Source organism: Microcaecilia unicolor, chromosome 7 (genome assembly GCF_901765095.1).
Source record: "Microcaecilia unicolor chromosome 7, aMicUni1.1, whole genome shotgun sequence".
Taxonomy (NCBI): Eukaryota; Metazoa; Chordata; class Amphibia; order Gymnophiona; family Siphonopidae; genus Microcaecilia; species Microcaecilia unicolor.
The window spans coordinates 279,662,679-279,683,791 of record NC_044037.1 but is presented as its reverse complement, the minus strand read 5'-3'; the positions used below and the strand labels follow the sequence as shown (position 1 = coordinate 279,683,791).

General features: G+C 46.5%; 1 protein-coding gene across 2 annotated transcripts in view; it reads left to right on the top strand.

The window, feature by feature from the left end:
- KALRN (kalirin RhoGEF kinase) overlaps positions 1-21,113 on the top strand; it is a 1,371,746-nt gene that overhangs the window by 1,028,130 nt on the left and 322,503 nt on the right. For both annotated transcript variants that reach the window (XM_030208706.1, XM_030208704.1), the window contains one exon: positions 13,033-13,279. In XM_030208706.1, coding sequence (XP_030064566.1) covers positions 13,033-13,279 — 247 coding nt within the window. The remainder of the gene's footprint in view (positions 1-13,032; positions 13,280-21,113) is intronic.

Genomic DNA, 21,113 nt, shown 5'->3' with positions numbered 1-21,113 from the left:
AAGGAGCTTACAAACCCATTATATATTATGACAACTGGCTTCTCCCCAGTGCTGTCTAAACTCCTGTCTAGGTAATGCATGAGTCAGTGGCGTAGCTACATGGGGCCACTGGGCCCCCCCAAAATTTCCTATGGGCCCCCGCCAGCTGAAGCATTGTCCAGCACCGGTCTCCAGCACCACCGCATTGCCTGCCCTGCTCTGTCTTCCCTTCACATTTTGCACGCTGCTCACTGTGCTGCGGCAGCTAAGAAAGCAAATAGAATGTTAGGTATTATTAGGAAAGGAATGGAAAACAAAAGTGAAGACGTTATAATGCCTTTGTTTCGGTCCATGGTGAGACCGCATCTCGAATACTGTGTTCAATTCTGGTCACCGCATCTCTAAAAAGATATAGTGGAATTAGAAAAGATACAGAGAAGGGCGACGAAAATGATAAAGGGAAAGGGACGACTTCCCTGTGAAGAAAGGCTGAAGCATCTAGGGCTCTTCAGCTTGGAGAAAAGACTGCTGAGGGGAGAGATGATAGAGGTCTATAAAATAGTGAGTGGAGTGGAACGGGTAGACGTGAATCATTTGTTTACTCTTTCCAAAAATGCTAGGACTAGGGGGCATGCAATGAAGCTACAATGTAGTAAATTTAATATGAAGAGGATAAAAAATTTTTCTTCACTTTTTTTTCTTCACTTATACGGTCTGTGCCAGAGCCGGTGGTGGGAAACGGGACTGGTGGTTGGGAGGCGGGGATAGTGCTGGGCAGACTTATACGGTCTGTGCCCTGAAGAGCACAGGTACAGATCAAAGTGGGGAATACACAAAAAGCAGCAGATATGAGTTATCTTGTTGGGCAGACTGGATGGACCGTGCAGGTCTTTTTCTGCCGTCATCTACTATGTTACTATGTATGTGTAATTAAACTCTGTTATTCATTGCCGGAGAATGTGGTAAAGGCAGTTAGCTTAGCGGGGTTTTAAAAAGGTCTGGACAGTTTCCTAAAGGAAAAGTCCATAGACTATTATAAAAATTGACTAGGGAAAAATTCATTGCTATTTCTGAGATAAGTAGCATAAAATGTATTGAACTTTTCTGGGATCTTGCCAGGTATTTGTGACCTGGATTGTCCACTGTTGGAAACAGGATGCTGGGCTTGATGGACCTTTGGTCTGTCCCAGTGTGGCAATACTTATGTACTTAATAGCCTCCATCTTGCTGCTGGACTGATATCTGCATCTTTTTTTTTTTCCTTTTGGTTAGTTATGAAAGTTTAAGCCTCTGGAACTTATTTGGTTTGTTTGTGTTGACGCTGTTTGCTTACCAGTAACCTATAATTCAGCTATTTTAAGTTTTTAGGCAGGGTTAATTTGCACTTACTTCTGTGAGGCCACTAATTGACTTCTATTATGTGCAATCTTTGTCCATCCCCTTAATTGGACAGAAGTCTGTAGACTGAGATTTGAGGCTGGGGTGAGTAGGAGTGAAAGAATGGGGATAAACAATGGACTCTGTAGTTTACGCATGTCCCTCTCAGCAAGCCGAATACCCCTGCATATAGTGAAATGCCAGCACTTACTCTGTGCAAAGTAATTCATGCTCTCACCAATGTTGATATATGGTATTAGTAGGAACACAGGAAGTAATTGTTTTATAACAGTAAGGTACGTATGGGTTGTCAGTGTTCCAGGACTGTTCCGAGATCCTCCACAAATGGAAGATCAGCATCCAGGATATTGCTGTGAACGTTCTTGAGGAATTCGTAGTATGAGGCAGTGGCGTTCCTAGGGGGGCTGACACCCGGGGCGGACCGCCGATGCGCCCCGCCCCCCTGGGTGCAGCGCCCCCCCCCCCCCAGGAACAGCGCGACGCCCCCCCCCCACCGGCGAAAGAACCCCCTCCCCCCCCCGGTGCACGCCGCTGGGGGGGGTGCCGCGCGCCTGCCGGCTCTTCGTTTTCATGCTCCCTCTGCCCCGGAACAGGAAGTAACCTGTTCCGGGGCAAAGGGAGCATGAAAACGAAGAGCCGACAGGCGTGCAGCACCCCCCCCCCCCCCCGGCGGCGTGCACCCGGGGCGGACCGCCCCCACCGCCCCCCCCCCCCCCTTGGTATGCCACTGGTATGAGGGTATTAGAGAACTCGCGTTTGAATGCAGGTTGCATCAGTGTAGCAGTTTATATTGATGTAGTGTTGCTATAAAAAGAATGAATTCTTAATGTACGCATTCTTGGCAGTACCATATAGCCATCAATCAAACTGAACATGTAAAAGAAAACCTCTAGGAAATTCAACACACAAGAAAAAAAACTGTTACAGAAACAAAAGGAAGAAAGAGCACCGGCTGTCTTGGAAATGCAAATGCATGGAAGCCAAAGGAAGCTCTGAGTTCCTGACACCCAAGTAGCTTAGAGTGTCGGAATGCAACATGTTTTAATTACATCATGGCTATTTCATTAGAATTCCACAGTCATATGAAATATAGACTCTCAGTATAGCAACATAGCCCAGTCTAAGAGGTTATTTCTATTTGTTACATTTGTATCCCACGTTTTCCCACCTATTTGTAGGCTCAATGTGGCTTACATAGTGCCGGAGAGGCCTTTGCAGGCTCCGGTGTGAGCAAATACAGGGTGATGTTGTGGTAAGACCAAGTTCATGTGGCACAGCCACGTTAGGGAATCGGAGAACGGAAGAGTTGTGTTATGTCCATTACGTGCTTTAGTTTGGTTGTGTTGCAGAGATTAGGCATTTAAGTTGGATCGGTAGGGTCTGCCTTTTTAAACAGGTTGGTTTTTAGTGATTTCCGGAAGGTTAGGTGGTCGTACGTCGTTTTCAAGGCTTTTGGTTCTATGCAAAGGGGAATTTTGAGAGCTGAAAAATTAAATTATGCATAAATGTTTGTATTTTAAGTGCCCTTTTTTACTAAGCCGGATAGGCGCCTACGTGCACCCAACGCGCATCAATTTGGAGTTACCGCCCAGCTACCGCATGGCCCCTGCGTTAATTTCATTTTTTACGCACATCCGCTATGCGCGCCAGCAAATGTATTTTATTTTCTGGCACACGGCGAAAATCGGGTGGTAACTCCAACTTGATGCATGTAGGTGGTTAACGCAAGAGACCTTATCACTAAGTCAATGGCTAGTGGTAAGGTCTCTTACCCAAAATGGACACACGCCAATTTTTATTTTGCCGCACGTCCATTTTTGTCTAAAATTTTAAAAAGGCATTTTTTACAGGCCCGCTGAAAAATGGATCTGCACGCGCCCAAAACCCACGCCTGCACTACCGCAGGCCATTTTTCAGCATACCTTAGAAAAAGGACCCCTAAGAGCTCAGATTACCTGATGCTTTTACACCATTTTTTTTTTGTTACATTTGTACCCCGCACTTTCCCACTCATGGCAGGCTCAATGCGGCTTACATGGGGCAATGGAGGGTTAAGTGACTTGCCCAGAGTCACAAGGAGCTGCCTGTGCCTGAAGTGGGAATTGAACTCAGTTCCCCAGGACCAAAGTCCACCACCCTAACCACTAGGCCACTTCTCCACTGTTGCTACTATTTGAGATTCCACATGGAATGTTGCTATTCTACTAACAACATTCCAGTCGGCCCTTGCGGATCACCAGTGTGGCCACGCAGGCTTCTGCGAGTCTGACATCCTGCACATACGTGCAGGACATCAGACTCACAGAAACAGAAGCCTGCGCGGCTGCGTTGCTGATCTGCAAGGGCAGCCTTCTACATGGAATGTTGCTAGTGGAATAGCAACATTCCATGTAGAATCTCCAATAGTAGCAACATTCCATGTAGAATCTCCAATAGTATCTATTTTATTTTTGTTACATTTGTATCCCGCACTTTCCCACTCATGGCAGGCTCAATGCGGCTTACATGGGGCAATGGAGGGTTAAGTGACTTGCCCAGAGTCATAAGGAGCTGCCTGTGCCTGAAGTGGGAATCGAACTCAGTTCCTCAGGACCAAAGTCCACCACCCTAACCACTAGGCCACTCTTGTCTGTGATGTCAGTCTATTAAAATTGTATGTACAGGTGTCTAATTACATGGACAAGAGGCAGAGTAGCTCCTCCTGGAAGGATACTGGCTTCCATCTTGTAGGCTGGCTCGGGCATGATAGGTCACTACATCTCTAGCTCTTGCTCCCCCCCCAATATGGATCCACCATTTCTTCCTCGCTCCCCACCCCTGTCTTTCAAACTTGCGTTCATCAGCAGCAGCAATTAAGGCAGTCTGCCGCCATGTGGGCTGGGGCCTATTCTTGTGCCTCTTCAATGTTCCACCACCTCTGATGCAATTTCCTGTTTTTATGAGGGCAGAATATTGGAGAGGAGCAGGAATGGGCCTAAGCCCTGTCAGAGGCAGGGTGCCTTAATTGGTGCCGCTGATGGGTGGGGGGGGGGGAGGGGGGATTGAAACGCTGGACTCAGGAGTATAAGGATAGAGAGATAAACTGGCTGGACCTGGGAGGGAGATAGAGAGAGGTCAGAGATTTTTTTTAAACACAGCTTTTTTAGTGCTGGTTTTTGGGGTCTGCCGGCAGCTAGCCTGGCCATTGAAAAACCCGCCAAGCCGGCTCAGAACCGGCCAGTTAGAAACCCTAAGTGTGCCTGTTATAACTTCCCAGGAGAAGTTTCCCTGGAAAATGCTTCTCTGCATGCATTTACATCTTCTGATTTGTACGGGTACATTTTTAGAGGAAAAATGTATGCAGACCTTTGAAAATGCAAAAATTTGAAACCCATCTCTAGGATCCCATTCCTCACACCAGTTACAGCACATGTGAAAACAACACAACACGTCCACTTTTACCCACTTATATAGTGAGCAGGTTTATAAAGCGTTTCTACAGGTAATGCACTGTTTTAAAATACAGAATTTAATTATGTTTACACCCTAAGAAAAGCATTTCCTGGCTCTATTTTACACTGGCAGGTACGGATTATTGAGTATCTAATTTGTGGAGTTCACAAGCAATTATCAGAAAGAGCCTTTTTCACACAGTTTATAAGCTCCTCCAGGTAAGGACCCAGAAAAAGAGCCCAGTTCATTAGTGCAATCAAATAGTAACACATAACATAATCACCTCTCCTTCTCCAGTCCACTTTAATAGCCCTGCAGCAACCAGGGCTGGCAGATCACCTCCCACTTCACAGCAAAAACCCTCCTGTGGCCTCCCACTCTGCCTTTAAGTGCTGGAGATCTCTAGATCTGTAGTCTCCCAACATGGGCATAGTTTGACAGTTTCATTTGGGGGGGGGACAAAGGGTGGGGTGTGTCTCTCTCCCGCCGCCCCTGCCCCAGAGTCTTCCAGTGGGGCCCGGTATCACCCTCCCCCATCTTCCAATCCCCCGAGCCGCTGGCAACCTCAGCAAAAGCATCACGCACACTGCCCCGGAGGCCCTTCTCTCTCCTACAGCTTCCTGCCTGCACGGGAACAGGAAGTTGAAGGAGAAAGGCTTCCGGGGGCAGGTCTAAAGCAGCGTGCGTGGTGCTTTCTCGCAGAGGCTGCTGGTGGCTCGGGGATTGGAGGATGGGGTGGCAGCTCGTTTGGGGGGCACTGCCCCCCCTCGCTCCCCCCCAAACTACGCCCATGTCTCCCAATCCATTATTGTCGGTTGCTCTGGAAGTTCTGGAGGCAGGCCCTCCCCTCCTGCAAGTATTCCATGGATTCCCTTTCTTCTGAACTGTCTTTCTCAGCTTGGACTCAGAGCTTTCAGGAAATCCTCTCTCCCCATAGCTGGGTGAAATTATATACTGTTTCCTCAGCCAAGCAGGGTTGCCATATAAAAAAAAAAATTCCCACACAAAACAGCCCAAAAACCGCACACACCCCACCCCCGATGTCATCACCCCCGCCCCTTCCGTCATCACCCCCACCCCCGCCGTCATCACCCCCGCCCCTGCCGTCATCGCCCGCCCAAAACGTCGGCAAACCCCGCCCGAAACGTCACAAACCCCGTCTCTGTCGCCATTAGCCCCACCCCCCGCCGGCCGAAAAACCGCCCCAAAACCCACACAAAAAAAACAAAACCAGCCCAAAAAACCGCAACCCGCCGCGGGCAAAAGTTTCCCGCGACGGGTTGCGGAAAACCGCCCAATTGGGCGGGAAAACCGCCCATCTGGCAACGCTGAGCCAAGGGTATTGAGCTTCTTCCCTCCTACTCCTTCTAGTGGAGAGTGGGTAAAAGGGTCCACCTTTCCCTGAGGTACTTCCCCCTCCCCAATCTTTGCTAAGAGCCCGCTCCTGGTTTTCTGGCCTACCCATCTCCTCTAGTCTCCCAAGGGTTTCTGGGTATTGTAGTTTCAGGGGCTTCTGCTTCTTAATAGGGACTTGGTTACCAACCTTGTCACAACATGTAACTATTAATACGTACCAATTAATAGCAGTTAAGCACCAACTAGGGCCCTGATGGCAAACCTATGACACGCGTGTCAGTACTGACACGCGTAGCCATTTTCGATGACACGCGGCCGCATGTGGCCGCATACAGAGAAGCAGCGGCGTTCCTTGCTGACACCCGGGCGGATCGCCGATGCGCCCCCCCCCAAGGTGCAGCGCGACCTCCCCCCCCCCCCCGGTGCATGTTTACCCGTGTGCGCTCCTATTGGCTCCCTCCGAGTCCTCCGCTCGTTCCCTCCCTGCTGCTCCCTCTGCCCCGGCTCCTGCACGGCCGTTTGACCTCACTTCCGGCCGGCGGAGCAGAGAGCAGCGGAATGCCGTGGGGGACGCATCTCTGAGGGCCCTGTGATCACCATTACCAGCAACCATCATCCAATCTACTGTTCTGGGGTGTCGTGGATTTCTAATTGACCATCATTACTGAGATAGGTGAGGGGGAGGCTGGGAGAGGCGAGGGCATGTGCTATGGGTGCCGTTTTCCGCCATTAGAAATAGCGGCAGCCGTCTTAATTTACATAAGGTGGTCAGTTAGGCTAGTTAACCCCTAATTGCCTGCAGGGCTAACAGGCTATCTATAATTCTATCTTCTGTCACTGCCCCCCTGATGGAGAACCCAAAAAATAAAAAAACAAGGTTAAGTAAAGGAAGTGGTAGTAGCAGTAGCCGACCCTTTCAAGAGACATGGACCGAGATGTATGGCATTATAGAAAAAAATGGCAGATCATTTTGCGTTCTATGTACTGAAACGGTAGTAAGCAGAACGTGGAATATAAATAGACATTTTGAAACTAATCATTCCCAGCTCCTGAAAAAAAGTGAGGATGAAAGGAAGGAATACATTTCCAGGCAGCTACACTTTTATAAGAGCCAATCTAATTCCATCCTTACATTTGTAAAAGGTTCTACAAATTTAACATCTGCAAGTTTGAGCATTGCTCACTCCATAGCTCAGCATGGAAAAGCACTCAGTGAGGGAGGATTTATTAAAGAAACTCTCCTAAGATGTGCACCAGTTCTATTTCACGATATGCAGAATAAAGATGCAATTATTAAGAGAATATCTGAGTTACCAGGAAATTTGGAGTGCCTGGATCCGATTACCAGACACTTTTAGCACCCTGAAAAATATAGCAATGGCTTTACTCACAATTTTTCCCTCTACGTACTTTTGTGAAACCTTATTCTCAGTGTTAAATAATATCAAAACCAACAAAAGAAACAGATTGAAAGATGAAGTTAGTAGCGCATGCTTGGGCTTGAAGTGTACAAAATACCAACCTTCAATTGAAGATTTAGCCAATGAAATTCAGCAACAAAAAAGTCACTAATAGGCAGATTAGTTAAAGAATTCCCCCTCCCCCTCACTTATCTTAGTTCACGGCACCCCACACAAGTTAAATAATACCAAGACCAACAAAAGAAACTGATTGACAGATGAACAAAGAAGTCACTAAGCAGGTAAGTTAAATAATTAGTTTTTGGTTTATTAAATACAGTTATATATTACAATTATACATTTTTGTTATTTAAACTATAAGTATCGTGAAATTATGGTTTTTTTTATCGAAGTGACACACCACCCGAGTTATGCTCGGTTTTTTGGCGAATTTTGACACACCAAGCTCAAAAGGTTGCCCATCACTGAACTAGGGGCTAATTAACCAATTAAGCTACACATATGAGGGATGGCGTTCTGGAAAACTGCGCATGGAATTTGTGTGTGTAACTGTACACACAGGTTATAGAATGAGGGGCAAGTACATAGTTTCTAAATTCAAAACCCATTTGTACAAATGAAATTGTGCTCTTGTCAGGAAAAAAGGGATTCAAAGAGAGGAGATGAGTACATGGACTGGACGCTTTCAATATTTCCTTAGCTTCCTTCTGAAAATGGAATCCCTCAGGATCTCCCCTCTCAGAGCGTGGATGCAGTCTGTGGTCATAGGGCAGCTTGAGGTTAAGACACTATAATAGGGTTACCTTGCACTATCTTAAATGATAAATATGGAAATATTCCAAAGAGAAAACCATTTGGCCAAATACACTATATAAACTCTTTTTCAAATGGTGTTTTTAACCAAAATAAAACTTCAAAAGTAACTGTGTTTCATGGCATGATTTATTTGTCTATCTGCTTTTCAGACTGTTTGGATATTGTCTCAGAGAAGATTATGTGACGTATTTCATCCTTAATATGCAACCTAAACTTTCACCTTTTATCTATATTATCCTTTCTGGTGAATGTTTTAAGGGCAGATATACTTATGTCCTCGGAATTATCGAAGTGGAAATAGCAGGCGATTCACTAACGAAAGTGCATGCAAATGAGCAGCACAGACTTTTACCATGCAGCTGGGTTAGGGAAAGCACCATGGCATGTGCAAAGCAGTCAACCGGTAAACGTGGCTGCTATGTGTATGCCCTGAATGCGCTTCCACAGCGTTTCACTCACACGTGGCTAACAGATCTGTAAATAAACAGCTCGTGAAAAATAGCCCATTTATCTTTCGCACAAATAAAGAAACAGAGGGGGAGTGAGCCTGTGCTTATCTGCCTCACAATAGACAGACTTGGGTGAGGGGCACTCAGATGAAATTAAATCATGCCCAAGTTGCCCCCTTTGCTTGTAGCAGACTTTATTGCCGTGATAGGGGAGTGTCACAGGCGTGCCTTGCTTCCAGGACTATTGTCCTCCTGTGGATTGGAGCCATCAATTTGCTTCTGATTATCTATCTTTGTTTGTGTGCCTGGCTGCAGTGAGTAATACCATGAAGCATTATTAAGTGATCGGAGGCTACGCAGCGCTAAGCAGTACTCCAGTCCATGTTTTGTGCTTTCCCTGTAATAGCTGTGCTGTAGAATCCATTGCAGGATTTTGCTCCTGTCTTCCCCCCCCCCCCCCCCCCACACCCCCATCTTTCTTCATATGCCCTCCCTGTGTAGTAGTACCAGGAAACCTCAAGCTGTAGGCTGAAGGGAAAGAACCAGGATTTGCAACTTCCACTTTGCACAGACGAATCCTCTGCTCCGCCAAGAAGCCACTGTCATGCAATGACAGCTCTTGACCTCCCGTAAAAGTTTCAGCATAAAAGGTAGGCGTTCCTTTCTCTACATCACTCGGAAACAGCTGTGCATCACTTCGAAATGCACATTTGAATGCTAAACAGCTCATTTAAATATATTAGCGTAGGATTCCCGTTGTTTGCTGCCGTGAACATTAAAAAGCCCACAGAGCCCCTTTGTGCATTCATCGCTGGATTCCCTGCTCAGTAAACAGGTTGAATCAGTCCAAAAACTCACATTCCTGGCCCGGTAGGTTTAATGCATCTAGCCCTTAGTATGCAAACCTTAACTGAGCACGTGAAAAGAAATCACATTAAACAGAGCCCCCTAGTGGCATCTCTGCATAAAGCATCTATCTTATATATGAGTTGTCCAAGAAGGACAGTCAGTACATTTTATACACCACTACATAAGGGGTGTTAAGTTATTAATTTTCCAAACCTGACATGAGTGGGAAACCTTTGCATACTGTGTCGTTCACAAAGGCACTGTGTTAAGGTTTGTTTCTTTTTAAAATGTATTTTGATGCTTTTGTTTGAATTGTGCTGCACTGCACTGAAATAGTCAAAATTCATGTTCTACCTTGCTTGATTCAGCTGCTTTGGCTACCTGTGTTGTGTTAGAAATCAGTCAGATGTGGGCACTGATCCTTGCTTTGGTGTTTAAGCACCTCGATTACTGCATTGTCCTTTATAATGGCTTGCCATTGGCCGCTCAACGGTGCTTGGTGCTTGCAAGGTATTGAATCCACTGCTGTTAAATTGATTTACAATCCCCGTCATCATGACCTTGTCACTTCCCTTCTTAAGTTAGAACATTGGCTGCCAGTCTCAGCTAGATGTGAATTTTAAAATACTTTGCTTTGTTTACATAGGTTTATTCCAGCCACCCTTAATTATATATCTGATTTGCTTCTGCCGTACATGCCTGCACACCTTCTTTGGTCTTCTTAGCAAGCTTTGCTTTCCCTGCCACCCCATCTCCCTCCATTGAGGCTAGATCTATCGCACAACTCTGCATTCTCTTATCTTGGCCCCACTGTGTGGAATGCCCTTGCTTTGGAAATCCGATTGGAACCCACATACCACCGGTTCAACAAAGCAATACAAACCTGGCTCTTTTAAGGATGCCTTTGATGGACTTTCTTTTCCTTTTCTTTGATGGGAGCACGTTCCTCTTGCCCCTTCTCCCCAACAGGGCCGCCGAGAGACTGGACCAGGCCCGGGACAAGGCCGCCCCCGGGCCCCACCCGCCACCGGGCCCTCTCTCCACCCCCGGGCCCTCTGCACTGACCTTAAGCGCTTCACCTTCGAAAGCACAGCAAGCAGCGGCATACCACTCCTTCCTTCCGTGTCCCGTCCTCGCGGAAGTTATGTCAGGTGAGGGCGGGACACGGAAGGAAGGAGTGGTCTGCCGCTGCTTGCTGCGCTATCGAAGGTGAGGCTCTTAAATTCAATGCCAGGGAGCAATGGAGGGTGGGCGGGCCGGACTGCGGCGGTGGCGCCGGGCCCCCCCGGAGGCCCGGGGAATTTTGTCCCCCCTGTCCCCCCCTGTCGGCGGCCCTGCTCCCCAACCCCAATTTTCCTGTTGCTTTTCCCACCCCATCTTTGGTTTTGTCTTTATACTTCCACGCTTTCACCCCATCTTTGGTTTTGTCTTTATACTTCCACGCTTTCCCCCACTCTTTCTTTCCTTTAACAAAATTGTGTTTTTCTTTTCTAATTTATTATTTTACCTTTGTAAACCACATAGGAGAGCCATTGGCACAATGTTTGGTTATCAAGTGCAGTAAATAAAATAAATATGCAAAATGAAACAGAAATTGTCATCTCTTACTGTGGACTGCAAAGATGAAACTTCATACGTATAAAAACATTTTCAAGTATCTGCTTTTTTGTCTGTTGATCATGTTGAGGAAATATAATTCACCCAAAAAAGAGGAGACTACAACTCCCTCTCAAAGATAAATCATAAACAGTATAAAGCGAGCGGATACATTGGAAGTGCATCTATATGAAAACAATATCTCTAAAAATTACAGAAATAAGGAGGATGTAAATAACACAGCCTTAGGACTTCTTGTAGCGCACAGCTATTTCAAGTCCAAGGCTTTAAACCAAAGTTGTAATTGTCACATAATGCCTGAGTTCTACCCCTAGCACCCACCTGGGAGGTTAACCCTGTGGCCACCTGGAGGTCCTACTCAGCATTGCCCAGACCCACCTGCACCTGCGCGCCTACACTGGCATACCCTCCACCACTTGCCTCTGGGCAAGTCTCCCACATGCAAATTATTTCCCCGGTGGTTTCTAGGGACACTGGGAGCCGCAATCCTGGGGTCCCACATTTCCTAGAAAAACACTCACAGACTGAGAACACAAACTGCCAGGATTCTTCATCAGTCCAAGACAGCAGAGCTAACAAACTAAGAGGTTTATTATCAAAAAAGTAGAACAGTGAAAAGTAAAAGTTTTAAACAGCGAACAGTAAAAGGTAAAATAACACAAGGATTTGGTGTTAAATCTAGCTGTACACGTTTTACTATCTAATTAGTACCTGGGTGGTCAGGAAAAGTAACTGCACTAACCACTAGGCTACTCCTCCACAGTAACTATGCTGTGAATGAGAAGGGAGATGAGCTATCCTCCCACCCTAACACCTGAAATGAGACTTGGGTAAGGGGAGAAGGAAGAGGTGAGGAAGTACAGCTAAATACTTCCATGGAGTGACTTGAAACAATGAGTTGCTATGGAGAGTAAAAGTGTTAGCTGTATTGATGTGAATACATTTTTAAATAAAAAAAAAATATATAAATCTCTTGATATGGGCTAGTTGCTTTTCTTTTTTTTTTTTAATTAATGCTGCAATTTTGATTCCATTCTTGTACATCATTTTGGGTGACTGTGTACTTATAAAATTATAAATAAAAATTAAAAAAATAAAAATATTATAAATCTGAAAAACTAACAGAAATACTGATGCAAAGAGTGTCTAGTGTTATGTGGCACGTTTTCAAAAGTGGACAGACTTACCTGTGTAGCTTATATTTGTCACAAGGCGTGGCCTAGTGGTTAGAGCACCAGTCTTGCAATCCAGAGGTGGCTGGTTCAAATCTCACTGCTACTCCTTGTGATCTTGGGCAAGTCACTTAACCCTCCATTACCTCAGGTACAAACTTAGATTGTGAGCCCTCCTGGGACAGAGAAATACCCAGTGTACCTGAATGTAACTCACCTTGAGCTACTACTGAAAAAGGTGTGAGCAAAATCTAAATTAATAATAATGTTAGGTACATAACTTACAGTGGATAAAGCAATGCACATTTGTTCAAGGTAAAGTAATGCACATTTGTTCAACTGCATAATTGTAATAAAGCTCCATTTATTCACAGATTGTGCATATATCTTTATGCTAAGCTTTGAGATTCAGAACAGCACTGAAAATATAACCTACATGTCAGCCTGCATGTCTTGGGTAATTGAGAAATAATGAAAGGATAGTCCTGCCATGTAGGATGCAACTGGAGAAGTAAAGTTCCTCTTTCCTTTCTTCTTTTGCAGTTGTCCGGCGGCTGTGAACTGACGGTGGTGCTACAGGACTTCACTGCTGGCCTCAGCAGCGAGCTCAGCATCCAGGTGGGGCAGACGGTGGAGTTGCTGGAAAGGTCCAGCGACAGGCCCAGCTGGTGCCTGGTCCGAACCACGGACCGCAGCCCCCCTCAGGAAGGCCTGGTGCCCAGCAGTGCGCTCTGCATATCTCACTCCCGAAGCAGTGTGGAAATGGAGTGCTTCTTCCCTTCGGGAAAAGGTAAGCCCAGCAATGGCAACACCAGTAGGGCCAGAAGAAGGAAACATGGAGGGTTCTTTGTAGTTATCTATATAATTGTTATTCTATCTATCTGTTAGACTGTGACCTGCTCTTTTACCCTCCTCCTGACTCCATATAAATATGGTGCAGGTGGATCTTAGCAGTTTGAAGGCAGACTTCTTGTATATTTAAATGCTGCTGGGTTATCTTGTTGGTGGATTTCATTTGTACAGTTTTTGTTTCGATAAGTTATTTTTGTACATTTAGGGGTAAATTCTATATATGTCTCCAAAAAAATCAGCGCCAAAAAAAGTGCCATTCTACAAAATGCGCTTAAAGGGCCCCTTTTAGAAAAGCGCGGTAATGTTTTTAGCGTGCCCTAAAAATAAGCATGTGCTAAACGCTAGAGACGCCCGTATATTCCTGTGGGTGTTTCTAGCATTTGGTGCTCGCTAATCAGTAATGTGCGCTAAAAATGCTAGTGTGCCTTTGTAAAAGACCCCAAAGTTAGGCGCGGTTTATAGAACAACACTTACGCCCAGGAATCGCGCCTAACTTTAGGCGTGGCTATTTGCACCATCTAGAAGGTGGTGCAAATACCTGCACGTAAATTTAGGTGTAGATGCTCTTCTTCTCTAACTATGCGTACAACTTAAAGGAACGCCCCCCTTTTTTGACTCAGGTGTAAAATTTAGGCATGTACGTTTCAATTAAATCTAATTAGTGTCAATAATTCCTTGTTAAAAAGCCAATTATTGGCACTTTGTTCAATTAAACTGCACCACAAATTGGGTGTGCACTCAAATTTGTGTGTGCAATTTTTAGCAACTGTTATAGAATTAGGAAGTTAGTGACTAATATTTCTAATTGGATGTTATTTCTAATTGGATGCTTTTTGTTGACCGAGTGCCTGTATTTAACAGTGTCTGAAAGATCTTTAGGATAGTGGTTATCAACCCAGAACACACCCAGGCTCTAATGCAGAAAACCACGCGTTAGAGCCACGTGCGACTGGCTGAGCGCACAGCTTCTAACGCAAACTTACTAAGAAAGTTTTGCCCACTGATGTAGTAAGCTACTCGTATGCAAATTCAAAGCAAGCAGAACTTGTGCGCAAATCAGGGAAAGTCTGCCAGATTCATGCGCATAACAGTGACATAGTTATGAGGGGCCTGGGCCCCCGACTTAGGGCTGAAGCCCCCCCAAATTGCAGCACCTGTTGAATGGCTGGCAGGAATGCCTAGTCCTTGCCAGCTGAAGAGATCCGCCGCCTAAGCTCCCCATATAGTACATGAACTGAACATGTGTGGAGAGTGCCACGTATCGGCAGCTGGAAGTGCGCCACCAGAGGCAACACAGTGGCGGTGGAGGGAGGAGGGGGACGCTCAGACAGTAGCCTCCAGCTGACGGGGCTTGGGTGTCCCTGACAGCAAAGGTATGAAATTTAACATGACAGGAGTGTAGAGGGGAAAAGAGCAGAGAGGAAATGCGTGCCCCCCCCCCCTCAAATTTGACCTTCTGGCTACATGCCAAGGGGCAGCTAATACTGTGCACATGCTCGAGTAAGAAAAAAGTGTCAGCACACATGTGTGCGTGTGATGGAATGGAATTCTGTGGTTAAATATCAGCTTGGCAAACATTTCTTGCACATAAACGTTTTTGCAATGTCGATATGTATGGACAGGTACAATTTCTTTTTCTGCTTTGACCTGTGTACACTACTGCTACTACTAATCATTTCTAAAGCGCTATTAGCGTACGCGGCGCTGTACACTTGAACCATCGCCTCCCATTTTTGCCTTCAAATTTGTGGTCACTGTTAGACCCTATTGCAGAAGAATGAAGTAACCCTTCGGCACCTCTCCGGACCTGGCGTCCAAGTTCTAACATTGCACTCGCCTTTAAGTGTTCCGTGTCCTTCTCTACATTGGGGCTGAATAGCTAATAGCCTCATTCCCATCCATTTCGCTATCCTGTATGCAGTGTCCTACATACATATTCATTCAGCAATATCTCTGTGTGAAACACTTCTCTGCATCCAGCAACCATAAAACTGTGTACAGGACTCACTAACCACACATATCCACCCTAGCTGTCTGCATGGGCACCTCAGCCGGTTGGGCTTTCAAACACTCTCCAAAGATTTACATTTTATATAAATCTGTCTCATGCATATTCATTGTTGATATCCTAGCTGGGTGTGTCGTGAGGACTGGGTCGAGAACTGCCAGTTTAGGGATAATGTCAACCTTTGAAGAGTTCCCCCAGTGAGACAGATTTTGCACTTAACTATTTAAATCTGCATTTTACTTGTTTTGAACAGAGGAGTGAGTGATAGGCTAGATTTTATGTATATAAAACCTGATCGTTCCTCCTTTTGCTTGCCTTGATTCCTTATGTCTGTAGAATAAGCATTAACAGCAAGGCTGAGGTACTGTATATTATCTCGTATTGCATCAACCTGGCATTTCATTTTGTTGCTGAGATGGATTTCTTTCATATGAAAGCAAATAGAATGTTAGGTATTATTAGGAAAGGAATGGAAAACAAAAGTGAGAACGTTATAATGCCTTTGTATCGGTCCGTGGTGCGACCACACCTCGAATATTGTGTTCAATTCTGGTCGCCACATCTCAAAAAAGATATAGTGGAATTAGAAAAGGTACAGAGAAGGGCGATGAAAATGATAAAGGGGATTGGATGACTTGCCTATGAGGAAAGGCAGAAGCATCTAGGGCTCTTCAGCTTGGAGAAAAGGCAGCTGAGGGGAGATATGATAGAGGTCTATAAAATAATGAGTGAAATGAACGGGTAGATGTGAATCGTTTGTTTACTCTTTCCAAAAATACTAGTGACTAGGGGGCATGCGATGAAGCTACAAAGTAGTAAGTTTAATACAAATCGGAGAAAATGTTTCTTCACTCAATGTGTAATTAAACTCTGGAATTCGTTGCCAGAGAATGTGGTAAAGGCGGTTAGCTTAGCGGGGTTTATAAAAGGTCTGGACGGCTTCCTAAAGGAAAAATCCATAGACCATTATTAAATTGACATGGGGGAAATCTACTGCTTATTTCTGGGATAAGCAGCATAAGATGTATTGAGCTCTTTTGGGATCTTGCCAGGCATTTGTGACCTGGACTGGCCACTGTTGGAAACAGGATGCTGGGCTTGATGGACCTTTGGTCTGTCCCAGTGTGGCAATACTTATGTACTTATGAAAAACGTGATGTGTGAAAGGATAAAATGCTAACAGGATGATCTGCTTCTCTTGGATGTGACTTACTGCCTCATTGCACTCTCTGGGGGCATGTTTCCTAGTATAGGGTTGTCAGCCTGGCATGGGTCTGTAGAGCAGATGTACCTTGAAAAGTGAAGGAAGTGCTGCTTTGGTTCGTACACTCCTTTGTGAATCATAAAAAAGGTGACGACGGTGATGAGGTGGATAAAATGACTAATACACCAGATCAACATTGTGAGTCTTTCAAAGCATGATGAAATAGGGTGATTTATTTATAGTTTACTCCAGAAAGAATATTTGAATGTATTTGTGCAGTTCTATAGGGAGCGTCTGAGCTGCATCTCAAACTTGTCTAGCAACATACAGAAATTGCGAGAGTCGGAAAATTATAATACATAACCAGCCGGTTTTACTGAGCTTCCTCATATGCATCCCCTGAAAGCAGGGGCGTATCTGCGTGGGGCCACAGGGGCCTGGGCCCCCGCAGATTTTGGCCTGGACCCCCCTACTGCCGCCAACCCGTCGCCGATCTTTGCTGGCCCAGGACCCCAACCCCCTGCCAGCTGAGGTCCTCTCTTCCGTTGCAGCAGGCTGCAAGTTGCAAAGCTTCCTGTTCTTCTGAGTCTGACGTCCTGCACATACAACGTGCAGGACGTCAGACTCAGAATTTGAAACTGAGTCTGACGTCCTGCGCGTTGTACGTGCAGGACGTCAGGCTCAGAAGAACAGGAAGCTTTGCAACTTGCAGCCTGCAACGGAAGAGAGGACCTCGGCTGGCAGGGGGTTGGGGTCCCCCGCCAGCAAAGGTAAGCGACGGCAGCGGGGGAGGGCTGGCGGCGGGAGGGGAGGTGGAGAGAGTCGTTGGTGGGGGGGGGGTCTGGCAATGGCGGCGGGGGGGGGGGGGGGGGCGGGGGGGGCAGCGGGGGGCTAAAATGTGCCCCCTCCCTCAGGCTCTCGCCCCCCTACCGCCGGAGTCCAGATACGCCTCTGCCTGAAAGACTTCAGAATCTGCATATCCCAAGTGTAAAGAACTTCTGGTCCTCAACCCTGAGCCTTTCATTGGAAGAAGAGGTGGTCTGTTCTGATTTTCTGCAGGTTAGGCAGTCTGTCCCCTATCATTCAGTATAAATAGTTAGCAATGAGCATAATAAATTAGGGAATAATACATTTTATTTGGGAAGGAATGAAATTGACAGAGCACTGTTTTCACTAATCACTTTTAATGGATTACTCTGACATTATTAATTACTGTACCATGTCATTTTGACTAGGATAACTGTCCATCTTACAAAAAAGGTGGTACTGTCCTCACTTAACCCTGTTCTGTTCCTGGAGATCCTGCTCTGATTTCCCTGAGATTAAATCAGTCCATCTTGCAGAAACAGATCCAGTTGCTTCTCTGACTGGTAAGCTGTTTTCATTTGCAGTGTGTCGGGCTGTGCTTTGAAAATCTCTCTCCTTGCCCGCACAACATTTTCTCTGCCCCTGCCCTCACCCTTCTCCCCTCCCCGGCACCCAGTGGCGTACCAAGGGGGGGCGGTGGGGGTGGTCCGCCCCGGGTGCATGCCGCTGGGGGGGGGCCACGTGCCTTTCGGCTCTTCGTTTTCATGCTCCCTCTGCCCCGGAACAGGTTACTTCCTGTTCCGGGGCAGAGAGAGCATGGAAATGAAGAGCCGACAGGCGCGCTCCCCTCCCCCCAGCGGCGTGCACCCAGGGGGGGTTCTTTTGCTGGGGGGTCGCGCTGCACCCGGGGGGGTTATTTCGCCGGGGGGGGGGGGGGTCGCGCTGTTCGGGGGGGGGGGGGGCTCTGCACCCGGGGGACGGGGCACATTGGCGATCCGCCCCGGGTGTCAGCGCCCCTAGGAATGCCACTGCCAGCATCTCACAACTTAAAATATAAATACTTCAGGTACTGAGGAGTCCCAAGCTCTGTCAGCTGAAGACTTCCTCTGAAGGTGGCCAGAACTCTTTTTTACCAAGCTTGGCAGGCAGCAGCGATGTCCCTGAGCCACCGATGTCTGTTGACACCCCATGCACGTGTAGTTGTTGGTGACTCAAGGATGGTGCTCCACACTGCAGAACTTAGCAGAAGTGAAATCTGGCCGCCTTTGGAGGAGGTCCTCAGCTGGCGATGCTTGGAAGTCCCCACCAGCTAACACAAGGGTCAGGGCCCAGGTCAGAAAATAAAAGAGGGGGCCCTCTTGATCCCTGCCTCCCCTCCAATCTCTCAGCTGCCGTTGCTCTCATACTGACAGACCCTCACCAAATACAGAACAAAGGATCGCAAAAATAGAACTGGGAACCCCAAGAAGTTAAACTCGGCAAGTACTGCAACACTAGAGAAATAAAAACAGAAATATATTTCCTTTACTGCTGATCACAATATGAAAACATTTGCTATGCACATTTCTCAAAGCTAGCATCAAAATAAAATGCTTTTTTTCTACCCTTGTTGTCTAGTCATTTTATTTGTCCATCATGTTGGTTCCAATTTCTCTTTTCTCATTGCCCCAGATACAAAAAAAACCCTTAGATTTTGACACCCCCCCCTTAGGGCAGAGAAAGTACTTATATATAATATGTAAACTACTTTAGTTGTACCACAGAAAGGCTGTATAGCAAATCTATGACCTTTACAAAAAAAAAAAAAACAGGTTCAAATCCCACTGACACTCCTTGTGACATTGTGAACGTCATTTAACCCTGCATTAGCTCAGGTACAAATTTAGAGCCCTGTTTACCAAGCCACACTGTAGGCACGCTATTGGGGTTTTTTTTTTGTTTTTTTAACTCATGTTTATTAAAATAATTGCAAGATAACATGATATGTTCAAAACCAGTAGTTTTCAAATGTACAGTCAAAGAAGTCATCCCTCAAGCTTAAGATAACAATTTTTACAATGTTTCGCCCCCACCTTCTTCCACCCCCATCCCTTCCCTATCCCTCCCCTCCCCTCTTCAGGAATTCAATATTCTGCTTCGAGCAACTGGAGTTAACGTGTCCCAAAAGGGCGCCCAGGTTGTGGAAAATATATCTCCCTTTTTTCCCCGCCAAGTCACAAATACCACTGCGTTCCAAGGAGCACATGTAAATCATTGAGGAACGCCACTGGGCCACTGTGGGACACTCCAGCTTATAATCGAACGAGAAAAACGCCCAAGTTCCGACCTAAATCGGGAGATGGACGTTTATCTCACAAAAACGAATAAAGCGGTATAATCGAAAGCCGATTTTGGGGCGTTTTCAACTGCACTCCGTCGCGGATGCGGACAAAGTTTATGGGGGCGTGTCAGAGGTGTGGCGAAGGCGGAACTGGGGCGTGGTTATCTGCCGAACAGAGACGGGCGCATTTCACAGATAATGGGACAAAAGTATGCGTTTTTAGCTAGAATTTAGGGCACTTTTCCTGGACCCTGTTTTTTTCACAAATAAGGCCCCAAAAAGTGCCCTAAATGACCAGATGACCACTGGAGGGAATCGGGGATGACCTCCCCTGACTCCCCCAGTGGTCATAAACCCCCTCCCACCTCAAAAAATGATGTTTCACAACTTTTTATTTTCACCCTCAAATGTCATACCCACCTCCCTGGCAGCAGTATGTAGGTCCCTGGAGCAGTTGTTAGGGGGTGCAGTGGACTTCAGGCAGGTGGACCCAGGCCCATCCCCCCCCTACCTGTTACAATTGTGCTGCTTAATGCTTAGTCGTCCAACCCCCCCCCGAACCCACTGTACCCACATGTAGGTGCCCCCCTTCACTCCTTAGGGCTATAGTAATGGTGTAGACTTGTGGGCAGTGGGTTTTGAGGGGGATTTGGGGGGCTCTACACACAAGGGAAGGGTGCTATGCACCTGGGAGCTCTTTTACCTTTTGTTCTGTTTTTGTAAAAGTGCCCCCTAGGGTGCCTGGTTGGTGTCCTGGCATGTTAGGGGGACCAGTGCACTACGACTCCTGGCCCCTCCCACGAACAAATGCCTTGGATTTATTCGTTTTTGAGCTGGGCGATTTCATTGTCCATTATCGCTGAAAAGCAAAAACGCCCAGCTCACAACTTGGCGAATAAAACATGGACGTCTAATTTTTTCGAAAATACGCTTGGGTCCGCCCCTTCACGGACCCGTTCTCAGAGATAAACGCCCATGGAGATAGGCGTTTCTGTTAGATTATGCCCCTCACTCTGTACCAAGCCAATGTTGCAAGATCGCTTTTTGCCCCCCCCCCCCCCCCATCAGTGTTGCTCGTTGCTGGAATGATCTTAGTCCAGGTTTTGTTTGTCCCTGCGTGGCATAACTTCCAAGCAGCTGTTTTGGGGAATGCCGCCATCTAATTCCCCACATGGCCGATACATACAACACCATGTCCTTCCAAAACATTTGTATTCCTGGGCGTGCCCAGAACACGTGGCTCAAGTGCGCGTTCTCTTTCCCGCATTTAGGGCAATTGTCCGCTTTTCGCAAGGTTGCCCTGTAAGCTCTCCTAGGTGAGACATGAAGACGAAAGACAAACTTGTACTGCATTTCCCGCCAACTTACGTTCTCCGTCATCTTATAAGTTCCAGCAATAACTGATTGGATGTGTTCCGGAGTTATTTGGCACC